This window comes from Corticium candelabrum, chromosome 11, assembly GCF_963422355.1.
Source record: "Corticium candelabrum chromosome 11, ooCorCand1.1, whole genome shotgun sequence".
Taxonomy (NCBI): Eukaryota; Metazoa; Porifera; class Homoscleromorpha; order Homosclerophorida; family Plakinidae; genus Corticium; species Corticium candelabrum.
In genome coordinates this window covers 3,530,329-3,554,330 of record NC_085095.1, presented here as the reverse complement: position 1 = coordinate 3,554,330, position 24,002 = coordinate 3,530,329, and the positions used below count along the sequence as shown (strand labels likewise).

The following is a 24,002-nucleotide window of genomic DNA, read 5'->3' as shown; positions in this document are numbered from 1 at the left end:
TTTTGATCTCCCGTCCCGATCTGGCGAATTTTTTTTTTGGCCCCGTTGGGTGTGGCTTTAGCTGTTCCCGTATGCACTTCCTTGCGCTTTTCCAGTGGTCTGGGAGTACGAGGCTCGGCAGTCAATAGACATCTTGCAACCGCGATTTTGACATAAACGAACTGCTGTCTTTTTGCGCACCTTTCGAGCAGTAACCTGCGCGGTTTTTGTCGTCTGCTGAACGTCATATTTTTTGTCGTCAGTTTTTGTCGTCTGCTGAACGTGGTTTTCTCGGTACAAATCAACTTCAATAAATTAGGCGACAGGTAAAGTCATTTATAATTACTATTCTTCGCTGTTAAGCAAATTTTCAGTTTGCATAAAGTCTTTTTTCGGGTGCGATTTATGCGTCAATATTGACACTGTTGCATGCACTGCATACATCAAATCATGTACTATTTATTGCAAATTTATTTCCTGTGTGCAATTAATTAAATAATATGCAGAAAAGTGCAAAGTACTCAGGTAATTTAATTCTATTTCACAACTACTAAGTGGTGGGTGGGTGGGTGGGTGGGTGGGTGGGTGGGTGTGTGGGTGGGTGGGTGTGTGGGTGTGTGTGTGTGTGTGTGTGTGTGTGTGTGTGTGTGTGTGTGTGTGTGTGTGTGTGTGTGTGTGTGTGTGTGTGTGTGTGTGTGTGTGTGTGTGTGTGTGTGTGTGTGTGTGTGTGTGTGTGTGTGTGTGTGTGTGTGTGTGTGTGTGTGTGTGTGTGTGTGTGTGTGTGTGTGTGTGTGTGTGTGTGTGTGTGTGTGTGTGTGTGTGTGTGTGTGTGTGTGTGTGTGTGTGTGTGTGTGTGTGTGTGTGTGTGTGTGTGTGTGTGTGTGTGTGTGTGTGTGTGTGTGTGTGTGTGTGTGTGTGTGTGTGTGTGTGTGTGTGTGTGTGTGTGTGTGTGTGTGTGTGTGTGTGTGTGTGTGTGTGTGTGTGTGTGTGTGTGTGTGTGTGTGTGTGTGTGTGTGTGTGTGTGTGTGTGTGTGTGTGTGTGTGTGTGTGTGTGTGTGTGTGTGTGTGTGTGTGTGTGTGTGTGTGTGTGTGTGTGTGTGTGTGTGTGTGTGTGTGTGTGTGTGTGTGTGTGTGTGTGTGTGTGTGTGTGTGTGTGTGTGTGTGTGTGTGTGTGTGTGTGTGTGTGTGTGTGTGTGTGTGTGTGTGTGTGTGTGTGTGTGTGTGTGTGTGTGTGTGTGTGTGTGTGTGTGTGTGTGTGTGTGTGTGTGTGTGTAATGGTGTAAGGAAGTTGAAATAGAGTATTTGTACAGGGGAGAAGTCTAACAGAAGGCCTATCAGACAGGTGCCAACTGGTTCTTCTAAAGGCAGGAAAGTCTTAGAGACTTAGCCAAAGTCAGGGGTAATTGCATACTTAATACTTAAATGTTACATGGGACTTAAATGCTGTTAGAATGGCTTTCATTGGCAGTTTATTTTTTTGTACAGTCTGAATTGCCTTTAGAATTCTCATGATATTATATGTTTGCAGCCAATGACTAGGAACCTTACATTTGCTTACTTTTACAGATAGTTGTATAGCCATTAGTCAAAGTGAAATTTGTTATGTTAATTAATTAATGGTGAACTCTACCTTGGACTTTGAACAATTTCTAAATGTGTTATTAAGAGAACCTATTTTTTACATGTTGTTCTTACATGTTCGATTTCCTTACATGCTTTGCTGACGGAGAATTAGGCAAAGTATTCCTTGTACAATGCTTTTCTAAGACAAATAGTCTGCACAGTCATTTTGACTAAAACTAATTTACTTACTTTTGCAAGAGCACAAACAAGAAAGAAATCATGCAATAAGGCAAACATTGGTAAAGTTTGTGAGTCACTTCTTTACTCAAATCAAAAATGCACAACTACCTGATGTAAACAAACTGAAGTTAGAACAAGTAACTGTGTAATCAATCTAGACAAGAATCAAACAAGAGGAGGCAAACAATTATTGTGTGCTACAGCACCACACTTTGCTTGATACTGGCCATTTTAGCAAGCGTTCTGTCTCCTATTATCAATACTTGTTTGAAGACTGTGAACTCTTTTTGACCAGAGCTTTCTTTTTGATAGAATGTGACGACATAAGTTTTTCATGTTGGTATTGTTTGATTTTCTCTGCATTAATGATGGACGACCAGCCTCAAGAGGTTTTCCTCCACACTTTTTAATGGCTCGTCTGCTTACAGTTGTTGGTTGTACTGTAATGGTGCATTTGTTGCTTCTGATTTTACGTCCGTGTCCCTTTCCAAAGTTGTGCAGAGCAGATATTAACAATGGCTTTGTGTAAGATTTCTTTTTGCCATCAGCACGTCTAATTTTTTTGTACTGGCTGCAAAATTCTTGTATAGCTGTTGTAAATACAGTGTCCCTACTTGCCAATCCTTTCTTAATGTCTGTCATGACGTATGTCAAATCTGTTAGAGTGTCTTCAAAAATTGCTAGAGGTGGTGTGGCTCTGATGTTGCTGTGGGTCTTCACTTGCATGATCAGATTCTGGTGATGCAGGTTCATAGTCAATAGTTGTTTCTTGGTCTTCAATTTCTGTGTGTTGAGAGCTTGGAAATGTTTCGGTTCTTTTACTCCACTCTGGTTGCATCCCTAGATCTTTCACATAGGTGTCTTCTTCTTTCTGGTGCAGATGTCTGTAGAATGCAACTGGTAGTGCTGCCTCTCCGATTGCTATTTTGGCATACAGTTGGCGGCCACATACTGATGATGTTGGTATTTTATTTAAAGAGTGACGTTTGTATTTTAATGAAGCTGCCAGCTGATGCCCACATGGCTGACCGTTTCTTCCTCGTGGACAGGTACAAGTTCTTACAGTCAAATCCACTTTCCATGTTTGTTGATTGTCTGTTCTACTTTGAACGTGAAATACGTCATCTGAGTCAGTGGCTTGGATGGTATGAGATGAAACTGTATCTGCTGTGCTACATGAAATGGTAAATTGAAGAGCAACGAAGTTGTCAAGACGATTGTTAGCCAGAGAAAGCAAACGCTGTTTGTAGTAGAGATCCATTGTTGTTGTAACAAATTGGAACATCTGGATACTGTTGTAGGCCTTCAGTCGATCAAATACTATATCTTTGGTAATGTGAATTGCTGCCTCGGAGTAGATATTTGTGTTGTTTCCTCGAGTTATAAAATCTTTTCTAAGGCTAACACACCATTCTTCACGCCTTTCCCAATAGCACTGCAACCTGTTTCGAAACTTTAATGTTTTGCTGAACTTTTACATTACTGTCAATTCTTTGTTTAGCAGCAAGCAACTTTTCAGAAGAATCTGCGAAAAACAGCTCCTTTACCATGCTTATAGACAATAGTCTGTCATTACCAGCAACGCCTGACGTTGAATTCCATAGCCACTGCCAAGTGCTCTGCAAAAAATGAAAGGCACACAAAAACAGTTTAGTAACAATTTAGTAACAGTAATAATTAATCCTCATAATTGAGCTACAGCCACCTTTGTTAGCATTGCAAATTCTCCTTGACATAATCGAGCATCTCAAGTCATACATCCATTTCTGGCTTGTGTTGCCACAACACTTAATTAAAGAACTGCTTAACCAATCCCATGCTGTGCAAGGAATGGGGAATTGTGGGGAAACTCTTGGCAAACCTATCAGGAAGCTCCACATCTATTGCTTGCCAGCCAGCTCTCCTTCTTATGAAGATCAGTTCATAATGACTTAGAGAGTGGGTTTATTCTGAATACTCAAGGTAATCTGTGGCAATCAGTGGACAATGAGACAAGGAAAAGAGTCATGGTGTTGTCCTACATAGACTTCAAGAGCTGGATTAAACCTTAATTTATGTCTGATTATTCTTCTATTTATTCTTTTATGTTTACTCTTCTATGCATGGCTACCTATTTTTACTTGTTACGCTTATGTATCTTGTCTTGCCTAGGGCACTGTACATGTACCTGTAGCGGTATGAATCAAAATATTATTATTATTATTATTATTATTATTATTATTGAATGAATGAATGATGAATGATATATTTGATTATATTTGATTATTATTATGTTGTGCTCAACCAGATCAGTCTGATTCATAAGGTCACTGGTAAGCACCGAAAGCAAACCCTGCCTCAGAGGTGCTTAGACCATCATGTCTGTCTAGACAGAAGACATGACTTTACGCAGGATCCGACTTGATCCAAGAAGCACTGTATTACTATTATTATTATTAATAATAATATTATTACTATTCAGGAGAGGTAACTGCATTCACATTGGGTGTATACTAAGGGAATTATACAGGCAGAGAATTAATCAGGAACGAATTATTTGGAGAAATACGGTACCTCATCAAACAGTCTGCTTGTGCTCATGTCTTGAACTTAATATACATTGTGGTATGTTAGCGAATTAAATAAATTCTCATTTAATTCAATAGCTGTTGTCTACGTTTTGACTGTATCATGTGTATAGATGCTGATCTGCATCCTGTGAGAAAAGAAATAGCGACTGCTGCTGTTGCACATACACAATGGAAGTTGTCTATTACAAGTCACAAATTATAGATCTGACCACAATGTTTGGAGTTATTATAATTATAGTTCTAACAAGAGTCAGATGACTCATGATTATTTGTGGACATCCAATGCATATGCAAGATAAGCAGTGACAAACATTTTATTGCTAAAGGCAATGTAATACTTTGTCAAAGTATAGTTATCTAAAGTCACATCTGAAGTCACAACTGTCCTCTTGGTACAACTAGCAACTAAGACTACTTTCATCACTCCCATTTCTGTAGTAGTGCAGGTTTCACTGATCATGACTCCTCCTTCTAGTTAGAGCATGGCTTCAAATGAACTCATAACAAGTAGCAGACATCAACTCATTGTTAATTAATAATGTTGACAAAGAATTTCAGCCAAACAACTGTCAGCTGGCTGGCAACAGATCATTTTAGAAGTATTAAGGACCTGCATAACAATTGTGCTTTAATTCTACCATTTCTCTTACGGGTCATTTTGCCTCACCATGTTGATTTTGCTGTTGTCTCAAATACATGGTGTCTTTCAAGTGTCATCAACCTACAGTTGTATCATCAAAGTACACAGATTCAAGACAGGCAAATGGTTATCACAAATATCCATATTAAACATACCAGTAATGTGGCATAGCCAACAAAAGGCCAAACACCATGCTTGGCTACCTGGATTATTTCAGTACCAGGTGTAGCTTGATGGCCCAGGTAACGCTCTCACATTTCTAAGTACAGCCACACATGTTAGATTCTGCCATAGCTGCCACATTAACATGCAGACTAACATATACCGTACTTCACATGGCCATCAGTAATAGTCAGAACACCCAGAATGCAGCAAGCCAGACAGTTCTTGTCGACAACAACAGCCACAGACCTTGTCCACCCCAATGAAATACCAGTTACTCAATATATACACTAGAATCAAATGAGGCAAAGATAGGAGTTTCTTGTCCAAGAAATTATCCTCTATCTCATCATTGCTAGGACGATAGTAGTTCATGCATTAATGTGTCTTGAATGTACCAATGCTATGAGATGACACTATTCCAATTGAGTAAACAGCCATATGAACACACACACACACACACACACACACACACACACACACACACACACACACACACACACACACACACACACACACACACACACACACACACACACACACACACACACAGTATACTAATTATATAACTCAGTTACTGTCATTCATGTCACCAACCATGTAACAACCAATGCCTACTTTGAAATATAATGCCAGTTGCCAAAATGCATATCCAATGTATACACCTATAAGTGTCACAACACAATGACTGATACCATCAACTTAACTAAGAGTCATTAACTTAACTTAACTTAATTAACATAATTTAATTTAAACCAATGTTAGCTCTAAATATAGATTACCTCAATAATAGCTGTGTGACAACCAGCAGTGTTATCAATATGTCGTCATCATAATCATCATACTCTATGCATTAGTAATTAGTATGTTGTTTACATTAAATGATCCGATTAGTAATAATTATTAGAGTACATTATTTTGTGTACGTGTTTATCCAACTAGATAATGCTTAGTAAATATTGTGTACACACACATATCATATGCTGTTATTTTAATTGTATACTACCCTATTAGAGTGTTTACCCGTTAATAAATCTTTTTAGTAACTTAGTAGTTGTGAAATAGAATTAAATTACCTGAATACTTTGCACTTTTCTGCATATTATTTAATTAATTGCACACAGGAAATAAATTTGCAATAAATAGTACATGATTTGATGTATGCAGTGCATGCAACAGTGTCAATATGGACGCATAAATCGCACCCGAAAAAAGATTTTATGCAAACTGAAAATTTGCTTAACTGCGAAGAATAGTAATTATAAATGACTTTACCTGTCGCCTAATTTATTGAAGTTGATTTGTACCGAGAAAACCACGTTCAGCAGACGACAAAAACTGAGGCTCCCTTTCAATAAACGGCGCAGGTTACTGCTCGAAAGGTGCGCAAAAAGACAGCAGTTCGTTTATGTCAAAATCGCGGTTGCAAGATGTCTATTGACTGCCGAGCCTCGTACTACCAGACCACTGCAAACCGCGAGGAAGTGCATACGGGAACAGCTAAAGCCACACCCAACGGGGCCCCAAAAAAAATTCGCCCGATCTGGCCACCTTCTTTGGCGAGGTTGGGAGTTGCTATCCCTGTTCTGCGCTGTCTGATGGACCTTCTAGGCTGGTATCGTTGTTGTCGACGTTGTCCGAGTCGTAGTCCAATTCCTCGCTAAGTTCTGGTAAGGGGTTTAGATGTCGTTTATTTCTGCGCAGGACTTGGCCTTGGTGTTTTACACGTACGACCGCGGAGTGTCTTGCTGCTTTATAACTTCTGCGGGTTCCCATTCTTTTCCCTTTTGCACTCGGACCACTTCGCCTGGGCGTAGTTCTCTTCTTTGTCGAGCTCCCTGGTCATGATAGTGCTTCTGCTGCTGTTGTCGTTGGTTCAGCTGTTTCGATACGTCGTGAGACATATGTGGCTGAAGCACTCCTGGGGCTGCCGGCAACTTTGTCTTCAAGGTTCGGCCCATGAGGAGCTCGGGTGGGGACGCTTGCAGCTGCGGTATAGGGGTGCTTCTTTGGTTGAGGAGCGCCAGCTACGGGTCTCCTCCATCATGAAGTGTCTTTCTGAGCAACTTCTTTATGGTTTGTACGTTCCTCTTTGCGAAGCCATTAGATTTTGGATACCCCGGGCTTGTGGTTGCAATGGTGAGTCTCATTCATTGGCGAAGGCTTGCTTTTCTCTGCTGGTGAACGGCATGTTATCAGATATTATTTCTTCCGGAATACCGTGAGTAGCGAACATGTACTTGATGGCGTTAACGACCGACGATGATGTCTTGACTCTCAGTTGCTGAACATCTATGTACTTGAAATAATAGTCTGCTATTATCAGATAATCTTTTGCTTTCAAAGTCATGATATCCACTCCTAGCGTTTTCATTTGTCTTCTTGTTGGTAGTGCATGTGGCAAAAGAGGCTCTTTAGTATTGCTCTTCCGGAAACGCAGACAGGTCCTGCACTGACTAGCCACTCGGTCGATGTCTTTTGTCATTCCTGGTCAATACATGACCGCTCTTGCTCGCTCTTTGAATCTTTCCAGCCTTTGATGAGATTCGTGCCAGATCTTTAGCATGTCTGATTGTAGAGCTTTGGTATAATTATGTTTCTTTCTTTTGAACAATATGCCCTTAGCCTGATCATAGATACTAGAGCGGGGGAAAAGGATTGGCAACGCCCACTTACTTCCGAGACCATGCGTGTTACACGTGACGTCATGACGGCATATATGGCGGCTGTCCCTTGCAATGATTCTGAGGTCGTACGCGACGCTGTGGCAGTTGTGTTGACTAAGGTAGACGATTCCCTGAGTGAAAGAAGGAGTGTTTCAGTTTTAGCAGAATCGCTACTTGTCTGGAGTGCTCAGAACAGGCAAGCGTTCAAGAGCTTCGCTAAGTCACTGTTGCGGTTGCTTCTTCTGTGTTTGAAGGACGTGGGAAAGAAGCCGTGGAAGGAGAGAATTTGGCGCAACTTCCATGCGGTTCGTGTCTCCAGTGACTTCACGACACTGGAAGTCGCAACCAACTGAGATGTGTTCAGGTGATTCGATGCTTTGTCAAATGTTGGTCACTGCTATCATGGAGCACCTGTTCATCTTTTTTTTTCTGGTAATTTCTGCAAAACAGGAATCTTTGTGGTAACTAGGAATACGTGCTAAATCCGGTCAGACTGCGCTAAAAGCAGCTCTATTCAACCCATAAACGAACACGAAGTTGCTTCCACCTGTCCAGCAATCACAACACAGTCACTGCACGTGACCACGTGACACTAGCTTTCTGCATAGTAGGAATATCGTTAGAACTTTTCTTCTAGTGCACCGACCGTTTCTATCCGCTGCTTCCCACTTTTACACAATAAGTCAAACGTTTCTGCACTCGTTCAGTGTTTGTCCAGGCTACCGTTGACGAGAATCAGCAGCGCAAAGTACACGTGGTCAACCACGACAGACGCCATTTTCTGCATACTAGTAATGTCTCGCCAAATCGCTACAATGCAACTTGACAAATCAAGATTTACATGGAATGCTTACAGCAATGCATAGAATCATATCACAAAGTTTCTGATTATTCTGACGTCATCTTCTCCAAATTTCAAAATTCGACCAAACGATCGATTTCTGACGTTTTGATGACATGCAGTCACTTCTGCTGATAAAAATTAACGTCTAGACATTAGCTTCTTGTGCAACGTTTGGTTTCATCGTATTTGCGAACGACTGTCATCTTGTAACAGACCGCGCAAAACTGTAGTACGTTGTGAGTGCACGTGACCACGTGACACTAGCTTTCTGCATAGTAGGAATATCGCTAGAACTTTTCTTCTAGTACACAGACCGTTTCTATCCGCTGCTTCCCACTTTTACACAATAATTCAAACATTTCTGCACTCGTTCAGTGTTTGTCCAGTCTACCGTTGACGAGAATCAGCAGCGTAAAGGACACGTGGTCAAGCACGACAGACGCCATTTTCTGCATACTAGTAATGTCTCGCCAAATCGCTACAATTCAACTTGACGAAATAAAGTTTACATGGAATGCTTTCCACAATGCATAGAATCATATCACAAGGTATTTGATTATTCTGACGTCATCTTCTGCAAATTTCAAAATTTGACCAAACGATCGATTTCTGACGTTTTGATTACATGCAGTCACTTCTGCTGATAAAAATTGACAAATCAAAATTTACATCAAATGCTTTTCACAATGCATACAACCGTATCACAAAGTTTCTAAATAATGTGACGTCATTTTCTTAGAATTTCAAAATTCGACCAAATTAGTGCGCGCGCGCGTGTGTGTGTGTGTGTGTGTGTGTGTGGTAGAAGAATGGTTGTTGGTGTTAGAAGCCAGGGCAGGTCTTTTCTAAGCAATTAAAAATTATCCAATATTATTTAGTTTATAGATAGATTAGTCAACTTTATTAGAAATATAAATTGTAGTTTGTAGTTTGTTTGCTACTCTCAGAGAACATTGCTTGCTAGATTAATTGTTGGGTGGAACTCTCATCAATGCAAACAAACACAAACAGTCAAGGTTACAACCTCTAAAACGACTTGTATAGCGTGTCTCTACGACGTTTCTGGCAAGTATTGATAATATCTCAAGGACGCAGTTAGAGTGAACACTTTTGGTAGTTGGGGAAATCCCCTCTTGAAGAGCTGTTTGTTTGTTTTTAGTCACCGCAGAAGATGCAGAGAATTCCAGGTGTGCTCATTATGTACTTGACCTCTATCTTACTGCGTATTTAGTATGTTGTTGTTACAGTAACTGAGTTGGGATCTGTTTCTAGGAAAGAATTGCTGTGAGTCCCTTGTCGTAATTGCAACAACCTCGACATTGTCATATATTTGCAGCACTAACTGTTGAGAGCTACCCAGCTACCTAGCCAAGGGCGTAGACACCGGGGGGGCTTTGGGGGCTCAAGCCCCCCCAGAATTTGAGACTTGTATTTCAAATCTTTGATACATTAAGGGATAGGCAGTACGCGTACAACACAACACTACATTTACTAATTCAAAAGAGTTTAATCAAAGTGTCCGAATAGTCGTCTTCTGCTTTCATTACGTGTAACAAACTCATTCGCAACACCTTTTATTGGTAATGCATCAGTTTTGTCCTTATGGATATGGAGTATCATAGACCAGTTGAGACGACATTCACTTATTGTAGAACGTAGCCATGTCTTGAGTCTACGGAGAGCACTAAAACTTCTTTCACTTGTGGCGTTTGTTGCCGGCATTACCAGAATGAGCTTGACTACTTTGATGACTTCAGAAAAAAACTGTCTTTCTGCACTGCTTAAGGATTTGAGGTATACGACCAGAGACCGTACATCCGTCAGTGGCTGTTCAGTACCTGCATGAAGAAGAGTGAGCTGTGTTTGAAGTCGGTCTGGGTGACTGAAATCATCACCATAAAAATTGACAATCTCTTTCAGTGCTTCCGATTGCTGGGGTTGCTGAAGAGAAGTTACAACTGTCTCTAATTTCTGTAACATGTTGAATCCTTTCTGATGAAATCTATCTTTGACTGCTGCTAAAATCAAGTCAATGGCCTCAAAGTAAGCCCTTCGATAGATCTCCTTCACTTCTACTGGATGTACTGTTGCACCTTCTCCTACCTCGAATTGTCTTGGAACTTTCCTACGTCGTGGAAGGGTAGGGGATGGCACTTGAAGTGACAATCTTTTGCGTTCAACGTACTTCCAAAATATATCAAAGCACTCATCAGATCTCATTGACTGGATAGTTGTTGTTGTAGTACTGACTAGCTTTTGGCCTTCGCATGCTGAAATAGTAGAACTCTGTAAGGATCGGGACAGGTTGTCCACTATGTTCAGCAGCTTTCTTCCAAGTTCAACACCATAAACGAAGTCAAATGTGTCCATCTGCAAAGCGATTCCTCCAATTCTAGCTCTCATCTCAGTATCCTTTGTGGCTTCTTTTGCCACATCCCAAGTCATCTGAAGTGTAGTGTAGTTTTCAGATATTGACGTTAATGCCTCAGCCCTGACCGTCCATCGTGTAGGACAAAGAATCCGTAGTCCTGGAGAGCCAGCAGTGACAACATCTTTAAACTTCTTGAAGATGCTTTCACGTTTGGGTGATTTTTTTATCAACTTAGTAATTTCATGTACGGTCTCCAGAGCACTTCGCATGACCTTGATACCTTTCAACACATCCTGAGTCGCTAGGTTTAATGCATGACCATAGCAGTGTGTGTACAACGCACGGGGCTCTAGATCATTTAGTCTTTTTGCAACGCCTGACTTCGCTCCTGCCATGTTACTAGCGCCGTCGTAGCACTGGCCTCGGCAATGGTCAATCCTTAGATTCATGCGTAACAGGATATCTTGAACTGTTGCTAGTATAGAGTCAGCAGAAGTTGAGTCTAAGCTATACAGCCCTATTACTTCCTCATGGACTTCCAGATCATCATCTACGTATCGAAGACAGAAGACCATTTGTTCAGTATTGGACAAATCTGTAGTTTCATCTACCATGATAGTGTACCACTTTCCCGATACCTTCCTAACAACATCTCTCAGAATCATTAATGCCATGATACTGAGAATTTCATTTTGTATACAGGGGCTTGTGAACTTGGCCTGGCATTTGTCTAACCATTTCCAGAGCCTCGGATTGTCTTCAGCACGCATAATGAGGAGTTGCATTAAGTTGGAATCCCTTTCAAGAGCGACACTACCTTCAGGTTTAGACCGACCACGCATGGCGAGACCTTGCCGAGCAAGGTATCGAATGCAACTAATAATTATCTGTAACATATTCCTATTCTCAACCATTTCTTCTGCATAACCTTTCCCTAGCATTTGCCCAACATTCTGTTCCTTGCCAACCACCATATCCATAGCATCACGATGAAAGACTGATTTCTGATGTTTTTCAAATTTAGTGAGTGCTTTCTTCCAGTCTGTAAAGCCAGTTCTCACGAATTTATCGTCCAAGTTCCCAGCGCGCAGAGCAACTGAGCCTAAGTCCTTCTTCTCCGCCACCTGGCAGTAGAAGCAGAAGACTTTGTCATCTGCTTCTTGATAATGCAACCACGGGTATCTTCTATACCAAGAAGAACAGAATGCTCGCTGCTGCTTAGCAAATGTGCGATATGGGAAGGACAGCAAGGGTTGGTGAGGACTCCAAGGCATCAAGGTGGGCTGAGGCTGGGCGCCAGCAACCGGTCTTGTCTCGGAGGCATCAGTTGCGTCGGGCTGGTGAGAGTGGTGGCAGCTTTCAGAACTTGTAGAGGCTGGTCCAGCCACGTTGCTAGTTTGGGCGTGCTCTTGGGCGTCTTCTTCACCTGAGACATTGCTTTCATTGTCAATGCCAGTGGGATAGTTAGTTACACTTCCATCCGGTTGTTGCGCTTTCCGCAGCCACGCTATCAGAGACATTGTGATACGGATGCAGTCGGGTGATGAACGTGCACTGGGCGCATGCGCAAAAGCACAATTAGGCCTCTTGGTTAAGCCCCCCCCAGTTTTAGAATTGTGTCTACGCCCCTGCTAGCTCGAACTTACACCTAATATTGATAGCAATTGAAGCCGAAGTTGTAACTTAATTAAACTAAAATGTCCGTTACATAGTTACAAGAAAACCCACTTGCTTCTACTTGTACGTGTACCTCTCTGGGTATTCCCTGAGCATGTAATTAGATGCTAGTAAATGGTAGCGAGAGATGCGATAACAAAAGATTAAGGATAGGATTAGAATTGATCTGAAACAGCTGTCGTATGACTCGTATCTATTCGTCGGCGGTGTGCTTATTATGTATTTGACCTCTATCATTTTGCGTTTTAGAATGTTGTTGTTCCAGTAACTGAGTTGCGGTCTGATTCTACAAAAGAATTGTTCACTGACGTAATTGCAACAACTTGGACATTGTTATTTATTTGCAGCATGTTTCTATGTCATAGCAGCTACAGCTCAGAGATACCTAGCTATATCTAATTTGAACTTACACGTACTATTGATGGCAGTGAAGCCGAAGTTGTAACTTAACTTAGACTTGAATGCCTGCGTTCATTTCAAGCAAACCCACATGCTGCGGTAAATATATCTAAATGATGCTACACGGAAAGATAACAAAGGATAAAGGTAAGGCTAGAATTGATCTGCAACAGCTGTCGTATCTATTCGTAGAAGATCGTGTCAATGACCTCTAGTACTACAACCACTAAACGTTACAAAGAATAGGTACCGTAGTGGTTCAGCAACCTTTATAAGTACGCACACAACGTGTTTCTTTTCTAGTTGCTTGGTGCTTTCTGCAGCGCCCGGGCTTTGCTCTAATTCTTGTCTTCTCAGCCTTTTTGACGATCACATTAGCAACACAGCACTCTTGACCAAGTAGGTGATAACTGGTCGTGTAATTGGTACAATTACAGTAGACAATTACAATTTGTCAGCATGGTGTACAGCAGAGAGACGGTAATAAAATTTTGGCACTCGTGTGCGACTAGACAAACTGTGAACAGTTATTTTTCGATAAGCGGACTGTTATTCTGTTATTCCTATATAGTCTCACGCATCAATGTAGCTAATGTGATGTGCCGATTGCAGATATGGATGGTCAAAGAATTCTGTCAAAAGCAGAATTTGACCTTCTTATTAGGTACTTGAGATCTCAAAGCAGACCATCGGTGAATGAAAGAAAATCGCTATTGCAATGGAAGGTGTACAAGTCTTTGTGCAAAAATCAGTTTGCACTCCGACATGTCTTCGATCCCAGATCGAAAAACGCTAGTGGCATTGAAGAGAGACTTGTTGTCTCATCTTCAAATAAAATTGTCGTCCACGCAGAAGAAGTGGAAGGATTGATCACCACCTTCTCTAACCGCAGCAAAGGTGCTAATGCAAAGACACTATATGGACTACTTTCCAAGCACTTCGCCGGAGTGGATGAACGTCTCATTCCAACACACATTAGTGCAACATGAGAAGCCCAGTCTTTTCATCCTAAGTTTTTGAATAAGGCGCCGTTGCAGCCTATAATCGCTTCTAAAGTACAGGAGCGAAATCAGTTAGATCTGGTAGACTTGTCAGACATTCCAGTTGAAGTTGACCCAGACGGTCTGACGTACAGGTATGTTTTTAGCATTCTGGACGTGTTCAGCAGGTAATTATCGTATTTTGGAAATATCCAAGACTTGAAATAAATTTCGTTTGTTTACTTAGGCATTTGTTTCTCCGGCCATTGCCGGGAAAGTCCCTTACCTGGTGGCTCAAGAACTGCTTGATATATACACACTGTTGGTCCTCCGCGAATAATTCAATCAGATCAAGGCACCGAATTTCGAGGAGTGGTTGAAATGTTGTCCTCTGCCATGAATATTACTGTAATTTGTAGCAGGCCTTACCACCCACAATATCAGGGAAAGGTTGAGTCTACATACCGTATACGTCACAAGCACTATAGTAGTGATATATTGCAGATTGAAAAAGTCAATCAGTCTCTGAAGAGTAAAATCAGGTATGGCATGACAGTGAACGGCACGGAGGGCGTCAATTGGGTCGAGGAACTCCCCATTTATGAGCACCTTTACAACGTGTCGCCGCATCAGGCTTTGGGTAAAGCGTATCAATTAGAGAGCAATACAATATTATGTCTGTAATTTGTATTAAATACTAGGATCTAAATTATGTCCTTTCGAAGTTTTTTACGGCAGACCAAACAACGCTGTCCTTTTTGGCCATGTCACGGCGACGACCGGAACCTTGTCGCTTGATACGAGAGGCTGCCCTGAAGTCCACCAACAAAGCCGCCTCTAAGATGATTGCTCGTCGTCTTGGAATGAGGGTACCTACAGAGTATAAAGTGGGAGATGATGTCTTAGTGCGCTTTCCTGCAATGAGACCAAGTCGACGGAGAAAGAAGCAGTATCATCGTTTCATTACGTCTGTACCTGGCAAAGTAGTAGAGGCGCAACTGGATCAGTACCGACATCAAGTAGAGTTTCATCATCAAGGGAGCTCAACCACAAAATGGTTTTCGGTAACAGACGTCACATCTCCGTCGTTGTCTCTAGAAAAATCTAGAAATACAGGTCAGTACATTGTACTATGCAAGATGTGGCACTAATAATTATTACAACGTCACACGTGGAAGCTATTGCCGTTTTTTCATTAGATGTAGATAGATCAGCCAACTTATCCTTGCTACCACCTCGTTTTCATTACTTGCACCGTGAAGATTCGGGACAATTTTGTGCAAAAATTGAAGATGACCGCGAAACTGAAAGAAACGTCACTTTGTCAGGCCAAGAGCAAAGGCCTGCAGAAAATTTTCAGAAAACAGCCAACGATAGCAAGAGCGACTATAGTGAGGTAAGTAAGGGAGTTGATTTACATGTTAACTTTACACATGCAGCCACTACGAAACAAGGTTTACTTGCATTAATTGTGTGCGCAGGAGATTCGGCCAACGCCCAAGAGCACGAAATTGTCTTCTTGAGAATTTCCAAAACTTGGAATACTAGAGAACCTTGCCCAAGCATCGTCAGCTATTTCTCAGCTTTCTGTTTTCTGTTTCGACGACCACACCCAGTCTAGCTGCATATCGGCGCTCAGTCTTATTTCTCAAGTTTGTTCTTTACTTGGACCAAAGTTTCAGGAACAGTTCCCGACGGAAGACAGCATCTTGTCACACTCAGGCGTAAGCGCTTCCACGAATGAGGATCCACAATCTAAAATTGCAGTTGCAAAGAGCAAGATTATTGAACCATCCTTTGACAGGCTTAACAAACCTAAGCCCCCAAACAGTTGCTCCTGCTCCCCTCATTGTAGTCTCCAAGCAAGCGCTCAGTGTAGCTTCCGAATGCACAAGACCTGCTGCAAAAAGAGCAACCGAAAATGTTCCGTGAAGTGTCACAATCGCTCCGCAGCAGATTTATGGTATTACAAAAATTAATAGTAGTTAATGTATGCGTACATCGCTAAGTAACTCTCTTGTGCAGGGAAGAGCATTTGATGAGACGCACTTCCAGTCATGCTACATTTCCATCATCGCTCTCGCGATTTACGCTGCCAACATCACAGCAAACACTGCTCAAAGTAGAGAAGTCCGGCACAGGTTAATTTGAAGCTCTAGTATCTTCGCGCTCACACACACACACACACACACACACACACACACACACACACACACACCACACCAAAAAATCATGTTGTTTAGCAATTTGCTTTTACAATAGATGTTAGTCAGTTTCCCGTCGTTTCCAAAGCAGATGTGAAAAAGAGAGAGTTGAAGGTAGACACATTTCTTATAATGAAAGGAGTATATACGTGTTGTACCATTCCTGTCTTACTTTGTTACATTGAAGGAGCTAGTGGAAAGAGTTGTCAAGACTTACCATTTCAATTGACTGTAGAATTCGTGAAATTTTTGTCACTGCTGGACAAGAAAGACGAGGACGAGGCCGAGAAAGTGATAGCGGAGATGGCTGCTAATGTTAGCATGTGCCAAATTGAAAACAACTTTGACGGAAATTGCCTTTTCGAAGCTATTAGTCAGTTGCTGTATGGAACATTTTGTCGGCATTCGCAAATTCGTACTAGAATTGTTGACTATATAGCCAATCAGAGATCTAGTTTTGAAGACGCCGTTGTTGCAATGAGATCAGTCACTATCAACGAAGAATACATATCTATTGATAGTGAGAGAATCTACAATTCTGCGGACATATTTGAAAACTACATTGAAGACATGAGAGGGAATCGATTTTGGGGAGACACAATATGCATTGAAGCTGCATTCATCGTCTATAAGATCCGCATTACTCTACTGGTTTCGCCTGCGGCCTACACAGTAGATTTTAATAGTGGCGATGAGAAAACGACCAAGCATTTACATTTAGCCCATATCAACAACAGGCATTTTCGAGCACTTCTTCCATTTCAATCTGAAAACATTTCGACGCCATCAACATCTTTTCCACTACCACCTCTGCAGGGGCGGCGGAGCGAGTTGAAAGTTGAGGGGGCTGAATTTTAGGAGCAAGGCCCCGCCCACTTATATTTAGGTCACACCCACTCTGAGATATTGCAAATCATTGGTCCTGCAATATACATGCCTCAAGTTTAGGTATTGTAACTCCGTCCGATACACCTCATCTGCTAGTGAAATCTGTATGTCTGCACATTGTGGTCCTTTAATTAATATTGTAACAATAACTAAGCTATAAGTCCCAGTTTCAAAATTGATATCGGACATTAACTTCAAAAGGAACCAAAGTGTTTTCTTCTACTATCGTCAAGCTGGACAAAACTCTTAGCAACATCTGACAAGTTTACGTTGTCTGCGATCTCTTTATACATATGTACCAGCAAACAGTTATTTAGCCTCTCCTGAGTTATGGTGCTCCTTAAGTACGTTTTTACTCGTCTCAAAGCTGAGAAGGTTCTCTCCGATGTGGCAGACGATATCGGAACAGTCAAGAACAGACGAACAAGTTTATGAACTTCAGATAACAATATCTTCAATCCTTGGTTTGCATTAAGTGCTTGACATATTGTTCTGATGCTTGTTATTTCCTTCACTTGCGGCAATTCTTGGTGAATGGCATCATACATAAGCTTAAGCTGAGAATCAAGACTTTCTATGTCCAAATCCTCTTTGTAACAAGAGCAACAAAATTTTTTCCATGCGTCTTCATATGCCCTACTGTTTGCAGCTTTCAGCAAGAGAGACTCAATGGTCAAAAGCGGCTCCATCACCTCTTTCTGATCAAACCTGTCTTTCAGGTCGTTAATAAGAATATCGCACGCTTCGAAGTACCGTTGGCGAAAGAAAACCTTAGGTGTGTCATGGACGTGAGGTGAGCTTCCATCATCTACTCTACGAGGTTGTCGTCTTGGCCTAGAAAGGCAGGGACCTTCCAGATCCAGGTCTGTGGCCAGTTTTATAGCAGAAGCGTAAAATTTTTCATACTCAACATCTGTCCTGTGCCTGTTATAGTACTGAGCTGCAACGTTTACAGACGTCATTGCTTCTTGGATAGATGTATCTACTGCCTGAAGTGCTTTAGATACCTCTTCCGCTGCACTAAAAAGGAGGTGGCCAAGCTTCAAACCAAATAGGGTTTGGAATTTCCTTAGTGCGCTGAAAATTCCGTACGCTTTTAGCCCATAATCGTCTTTGGTTGTTAGTGCTATTTCTTCCATTGTCTCTAGGAGTATATGATAATTGACAATAACAGCATTAATGGCCGCTGTACGCACTGTCCACCGAGTTGGACAAAGGGGCTTGATCCCTATGAGTCGTTTAGGTCCAGTACTAGCCTCATCCGCATTACTTTCCACCGTCAAGTTTTGCTGCAGGTTTTGTGAAAATAGTTCTTGTCGTTTCGGGGAAAACTTAATGAGTTTAGCGATTTCTCTGACCAGATCGAGGGTGTTCTTGAGAATCTCGCTTTTGCGCCCTGCATCTTGCAGACAAAGGTTGAGGCAGTGTGCAAGACAGTGGACCTGCACAGCTGCCGGTGCCTCGCTTCGAATCCTGACAGCAACTCCAGTTCTTCTTCCCATATTTGCCGCTGCCCCATCATATGCCTGACCTCTGCAGTTGGACAATGGTAGAATACATCTTCGGAGTACGTCTTTGATGGCAAGAGCTATTGTTTCTGATGTGGTATTAGGTAAATTGTACAGACCTATGGGATCCTCGCTGACGACATAATTTCCGTCAACAGACCTAATGCACACACTCAGTTGTTCTTTGGTAGACACATCAGACGCTCCATCAGCAATAATTGCGTACCAGGAAGGATGTTGCTGATTTATTTTGGATAAAATATTTTTTGTGATCTCCCGGCCTATTAGCGTTATGAGTTCATTCACCACGTCATGCGACATATATTTTCCCTCTCGAAGAAACAGTTGAAGGTTAGGACAGCCTGACTTCCACACACCAAGTAGCTGGGATAGATTGCCTTCCGTCTCTTTATGGCCTCTGATGCTTAGACCTTGTCTCAAAAGAAATTTTAAGGCTAACAGTTGTTTCAAGAAGCCTTCTCGTCTCTGCCTCTGCAGACTTGTTAGATGAATAGCACATTTCTCAGAGATGTTTGGTTTGTCCACATTTACCCACTTTTCCATCGCCAAGCAATGAGCGTCAGAACGCTCGTGTTTGGAAAACTTTTCGAGGGCTTTTTTCCAGTTGCAAAATCCGTCAATAGTAAACGCAGTCTCTGCCCTTTTTGCAAAAGTCTGGAACAACGCAGTGTTATGGCCGTATCTGCAGCATCCACAGAAGACTGTTTTGTTTGTGATACACACTGAAATCCAAGGAAACTTTTCATACCACGAAGGCATAAATTTTCGCTTGTATTGGTCTAGCAAAGTTAATGTCTGCTTATCTGTAGGTTGGAATGCCTTCTTGTAGTCTAGACAGCACCTTGCGTCACACTCTGCTCGAGAGGTAACCAACCTGGTTGGTTCTCGTAAATGGACGTCACCATCACTGTCTGGCTCAGTTTGTTCAATCATACCTGAACATCGGTTCCCTGAATCAGGCAACAGAGCCACTTGTTCTGTCGTGTCTGCATTTCCGAATTCCATGGCTTCGCGATCTGATTCGGAGTCTGCTGCAGCTACTTGTTCTGCTGTTCTCTTAGACTTTCCTCCTTGTCCCCACGCCTCACCAAGGGTACTTTGTCTCTTCATCTAGCCCTGTCTCGTGCACGACGTGTCAGCGTAGGCGGATATTCTGTGAGTCACGTGGCCAAGTTGCCTTGGAGCCCCGGCCTGCATTGAAGCGCGTAATATATGTAGCGGTCTATTCTTTAACGAAAGGGTAAACATTACAGAAAGCAGAAATTCTACAGCATAAAGTTGATAAAGTTGGGGGGGCTCTAGCCCCCCCAGCCCCCCGGCTCCGCCGCCCCTGTCTATGAATATATAAAAGAGCTAAGCCACACAGTCTTTCTTGCGTCATTGTTGATCTCGACCACTCCTTCAATCTCCGGAGAGCCGAAAACGATCTTTCGCACGGCACGGAACCAACAGGAGATGTTAGAATAAGTTTGAAAATCTCATGAATATTGGGGAAATATTGACTGTCTGCCATCTTTGCGGCATCCGTTAATGTTACTCTCCTGTCTTTCTCAGGAAGTTGAAAACATTTGGTTTTCCAAACTTCTACTTCAGGCTCGAATGTAGCTCCATTTGGTAAGTCTGGACCATAGAAGAGCTTAATTGAATTCACCTCAGATCTTGTTATACTGCTAACACTGCTAGGAAGAAGTCTATACCCAATGAGCATTGATTCAGATGTATCAGGGAAGCGATTGTTGAGCTCTGTCACAGCGTGATCAATGAAAGGGTAGTACACGTTTCTTCTGAAGTATGCCACAGCGCTGTCCTGTTCCGCAGTCTGCATGCCAGCATTGCTTCTGTAGGTGCTTCTTATTGCGGTTCTAGGTTTATCAATTTGGGCATCCACCTCGCCTGCAACTGTTTGAACTCTTTCCCATAATTCTTTAAACTTGTCTTCACGTCGTTGCGCAGAAATCGTTGTGCGAAGCAGCTTGGCTGTTTGATAAGCCTTCAGAACGTCACAGTTTGGAGATTGCAAAGACTTCGTCAGAGGATCACAAAAGCTCAGAATGTACTGACTAACGACCAAGCAAACAATAAAACTAGAGGACTGTAAAAGTCTGAGGTAAGATGAAGCTTTCGCCCTCGAATCAGTGCCAGAGCTCTCTGCAACAATATCTTGCAGTGCAAGGTATATGGCTTTGTATTTGGCCAAGACACTGGACAGTGTTGCCAATCGAGCCGACCACCTTGTCTCACACAGTACTGGGACTTGCCTTGATGACGATTTACGAATAAGCGTATCACTTAGTTTCGAAGTTTCCTCCTGTTCTAAGTTTTCTTCTAGTTCTTCTTCTGGTTCTTCTTCTTCCTTGTCTTCTGCTGTAATCAATTCAGCTATGTCTCCTGCTATCAAATGCCTACAAAGGATAACTTTTCTTTTTGGACTGCCTCCTAGAAACCACGACAGTGTTCCTAACGAGTTAAACAAGTCCTGAATTAAAGGGACTTCCCTACAAGAAGATGCAATAACCAAATTCAGTCTATGTGACCGACAATGCTGGTATATAGCCTTTGGTTGTAACTGAAGAATTCGAGCAGAGACACCGGAAACTTTTCCTGACATAACTGCAGCACCGTCGTAGCCCTGGCCACGAAGATAACGAATATCCAAATTGCACTCTTTCATAAAATTGACAATAGCATTGAAAATAGACAGAGCATCTGCACAATCCAATTTGACGAATCCTAAGAACTCTTCTCTCACTTGAACCTGACCGGGTACAGAGTCGTCAACAAACCTGATACAGACTGACATCTGCTCTACGTTAGCTGTATCTGTGCACTCATCCGCCATCAACGAAAACCATTTAGCGGCATGAGCATCTTCCAGTATTTTGTCTCTCACCTCAACACCGGCTAACTCTATCAGCTCATTTTGTATTTTCGGGCTCTTGTAACAGGCGTTCTTCTTTCCGTGCTCTAGATGACTTTTCAGAGTAGGATTGAACTGAGACTGCCAATGGAGGAAGTATTCAAAGTTACTGGATTCTTTTCTCAGAACTTTGTCCCAACTGTGACCCCGAAAGGGAACATTTCGCTGACCGAGAGCAATAACGACATCTATTACAGCTAGAATAATTGCTCGATTACGTTTGACTCTCTCTTCATATTCTTTAGATCTGCTGGTACAAATATCATTTTTCTTTCCTTCGACCACATTCTTGAAAGATAATGCTTTTATGCAAGCATTCTTGTGAATTTCACTTTTCTCATGACAAAGCAGTACACCACGCTTTACTCCAACTGCGTTCTTCCAGTCACAAAAGCCAGTTGTCTTGAAAGCAGTAGCAGACAGTGACTCATCACCAAACAGCACACAGTAGCAACAAAAGCAGGCGTCAGTACTAGGAGAATATCTCAGCCATCTGTATTGACTCTCCCACTCTGGATTGTAACGACGGCCGCCCGTGCTCTGAAATTTACAACCGGTGGGTGGACACCATTTATTTTGCAGCAGGCATATCTTGTCAACGTCGGAAACGACTCTGCCTACGTAGTAGATCGGATCATTCACTGACACTTCTTTGTCATGAGCAGTATCTACAAAGAAAGTGTTTACAAGCGCTACGGTATTACCACCTGTTTCAGTAGAATATGTATAATATTATATGAACCTTATTACATATTCTTAGCATCTATGACGATAACACATTGTTCGATATCGCTCAGTAATTCGCGTCTACTAGGATCACATTTAGCATTGGTACTATACCTTCTGCAGAATTCACTACAGTCTCAAACGGGGACGCAGAATGTACAGTTTCAGGCAGATCGCTTAAATCACCGGAAGATGTCCTGATGAGAAGAACAAGTCACGTACCCCAAAGGGGACCCCATACTTCTGCAGAACAACTTTCTTACCCAAGACATTGCAAAAGAGATAGTTGCTTCTTTTTCTTTCTCTTAGATGGTGGCTCCATCTTACTTGGCAGTCAGCTGTAGGTTTCTCGAGCCACGTGTCTTGCAAGTGCTTCACGTGCCAAGAACGTGCGCTAAAGTTGAGTATCAAAGAGTTTACGCACGCGGTTTCAAATTTGAAAAGAACACGATAGCAGATTTTGTTAGTGCAGAATGTCATATCTTCTGCTCCTAACCTACACGCAGCAAAATTTTTGCAACGCCACACCCTTTTTTTTACCGAGGCAACTGCCTCGGTTGCCTCATGCCTAGTTACGCCTCTGATGATACACCAAGGGTGACGATTTTTCAGCAGCTCTAGTTTTGTCACCCGCCCACCGTGCTAGTCTCGCCTAGCCAGACCCTATTCGCCGCGACGGAAAGTCTCATACCATTTTTGGCGTCCTGTTATCATTGTCAACGTAGTCAACACCAATCATGCCAATGTTAGGGTTAGCAATGCTGTTGTTGCAATCTTGAGTCCAAACAAACCAAATCTTGTAATTATTAATATCAATTGGCTTAGGCGTCCTAGTGAAAGGAACACATTTACTGCTACTCACTACTTCTATGACTACGGTAGGCAACTTTCTTACGACTAGTGCCTTACACTCAGTTCTGTTTTCTTATAGTTTAGTGAGGGACGGGATAGCATGCTGCGATGTCTCCTATCAGGTTTTGCAGTACCTCTGATCTTGTTCGTCCGTACCTCTCTCGCCACACGAATTCTTCAAGATATGACGATAGCATGTGCCGATGGCATCCTTTCATGCTTTTGAGCCACGATTTGACTCTGTTCCAATATGACTCAATGTGATTCGTATGGACCCGGATAACGAAAGTGTATGCTGTGGTTGACGGTGAGGTGGCCTGCAACGTTGGGAACTGTGTTAAGTGTATGATACGCTCGCCATTCGTCGGATGTATCACGGTGTTTGGTGTGTGTGTGAAGTGTCCACTATCCCAAAAACCCAGACTGGTTGACGTGGTGGGTGTCCACGATAGTGTTACAGAGACAAATGCAATGTTAGTAGACTGTTGGTTTTTATTACGTATATTTCTGTCTATATTACCTTCGGTTTGTGTGAAAAACAGGATTCATCTATCTGGCAGACTTGGCGATGAATTCCCACAGCTCCTCCTAATTGAATTGGTGTTTGCAGAAGTCTCCAAGTGCAAATATCTTGGAAATATTGAAATATTTGCATTCCTGTTTGAGGACACAGTTTCACTCTTTGGCAGGTCTCCATCATTTGGTCATCATACGCCCAGCATAGCATGGACAGAAGGTACTTTAGCAGTGCAATATTAGACTTGGACAAAAATGATCCATGCATGTTTCACTGAT

At 42.2% G+C, this 24,002-nt stretch overlaps 3 protein-coding genes and 2 long non-coding RNA genes across 5 annotated transcripts; 1 reads left to right on the top strand and 4 right to left on the bottom strand.

Moving 5' to 3' along the window:
- The first annotated feature begins 241 nt into the window (after positions 1-241).
- LOC134187091 (uncharacterized) lies at positions 242-4,600 on the top strand. The gene is made up of 3 exons (XR_009971064.1): positions 242-305; positions 1,290-1,378; positions 4,463-4,600. It is a non-coding gene; the product is annotated as an uncharacterized LOC134187091 (long non-coding RNA).
- Positions 4,601-4,735: 135 nt separating this feature from the next.
- On the bottom strand, positions 4,736-5,620 carry LOC134187090 (uncharacterized). The gene is made up of 4 exons (XR_009971063.1): positions 5,323-5,620; positions 5,148-5,251; positions 5,020-5,073; positions 4,736-4,962 (listed from the first exon to the last, which is right to left on the bottom strand). It is a non-coding gene; the product is annotated as an uncharacterized LOC134187090 (long non-coding RNA).
- Positions 5,621-10,058: 4,438 nt separating this feature from the next.
- LOC134186842 (zinc finger MYM-type protein 1-like) lies at positions 10,059-12,310 on the bottom strand. Its single transcript, XM_062654911.1, has one exon. The coding sequence runs from the start codon at positions 12,307-12,309 to the stop codon at positions 10,171-10,173; it is 2,139 nt and encodes a 712-aa protein (XP_062510895.1). The 5' UTR covers position 12,310; the 3' UTR covers positions 10,059-10,170.
- Positions 12,311-17,377: 5,067 nt separating this feature from the next.
- LOC134187121 (zinc finger MYM-type protein 1-like) lies at positions 17,378-19,822 on the bottom strand. The gene has a single exon (XM_062655239.1). It carries the CDS (start codon positions 19,820-19,822, stop codon positions 17,378-17,380), a length of 2,445 nt encoding a protein of 814 aa, XP_062511223.1.
- Positions 19,823-19,872: 50 nt separating this feature from the next.
- On the bottom strand, positions 19,873-22,677 carry LOC134187120 (zinc finger MYM-type protein 1-like). The gene is made up of 4 exons (XM_062655238.1): positions 22,619-22,677; positions 22,470-22,552; positions 20,077-22,297; positions 19,873-19,939 (listed from the first exon to the last, which is right to left on the bottom strand). The coding sequence occupies exons 1-4, from the start codon at positions 22,675-22,677 to the stop codon at positions 19,873-19,875; spliced, it is 2,430 nt and encodes an 809-aa protein (XP_062511222.1).
- Positions 22,678-24,002: the final 1,325 nt, after the last annotated feature.

Bases quoted from the DNA above. Each gene is read 5' to 3' on its own strand.
- LOC134186842 (XM_062654911.1), bottom strand. From the start codon at position 12,309: ATGCCTTGGAGTCCTCACCAACCCTTGCTGTCCTTCCCATATCGCACA.
- LOC134187121 (XM_062655239.1), bottom strand. From the start codon at position 19,822: ATGAAGAGACAAAGTACCCTTGGTGAGGCGTGGGGACAAGGAGGAAAG.
- LOC134187120 (XM_062655238.1), bottom strand. From the start codon at position 22,677: ATGGAGCCACCATCTAAGAGAAAGAAAAAGAAGCAACTATCTCTTTTG. The intron at 22,298-22,469 runs GTATAGTACCAA...CTTTCTTTGTAG, and splicing joins TGTAGTGAATTCTGCAGAAG to ATACTGCTCATGACAAAGAA. The intron at 19,940-20,076 runs GTGTGGCTTAGC...CTTTCGTTAAAG, and splicing joins ACAATGACGCAAGAAAGACT to AATAGACCGCTACATATATT.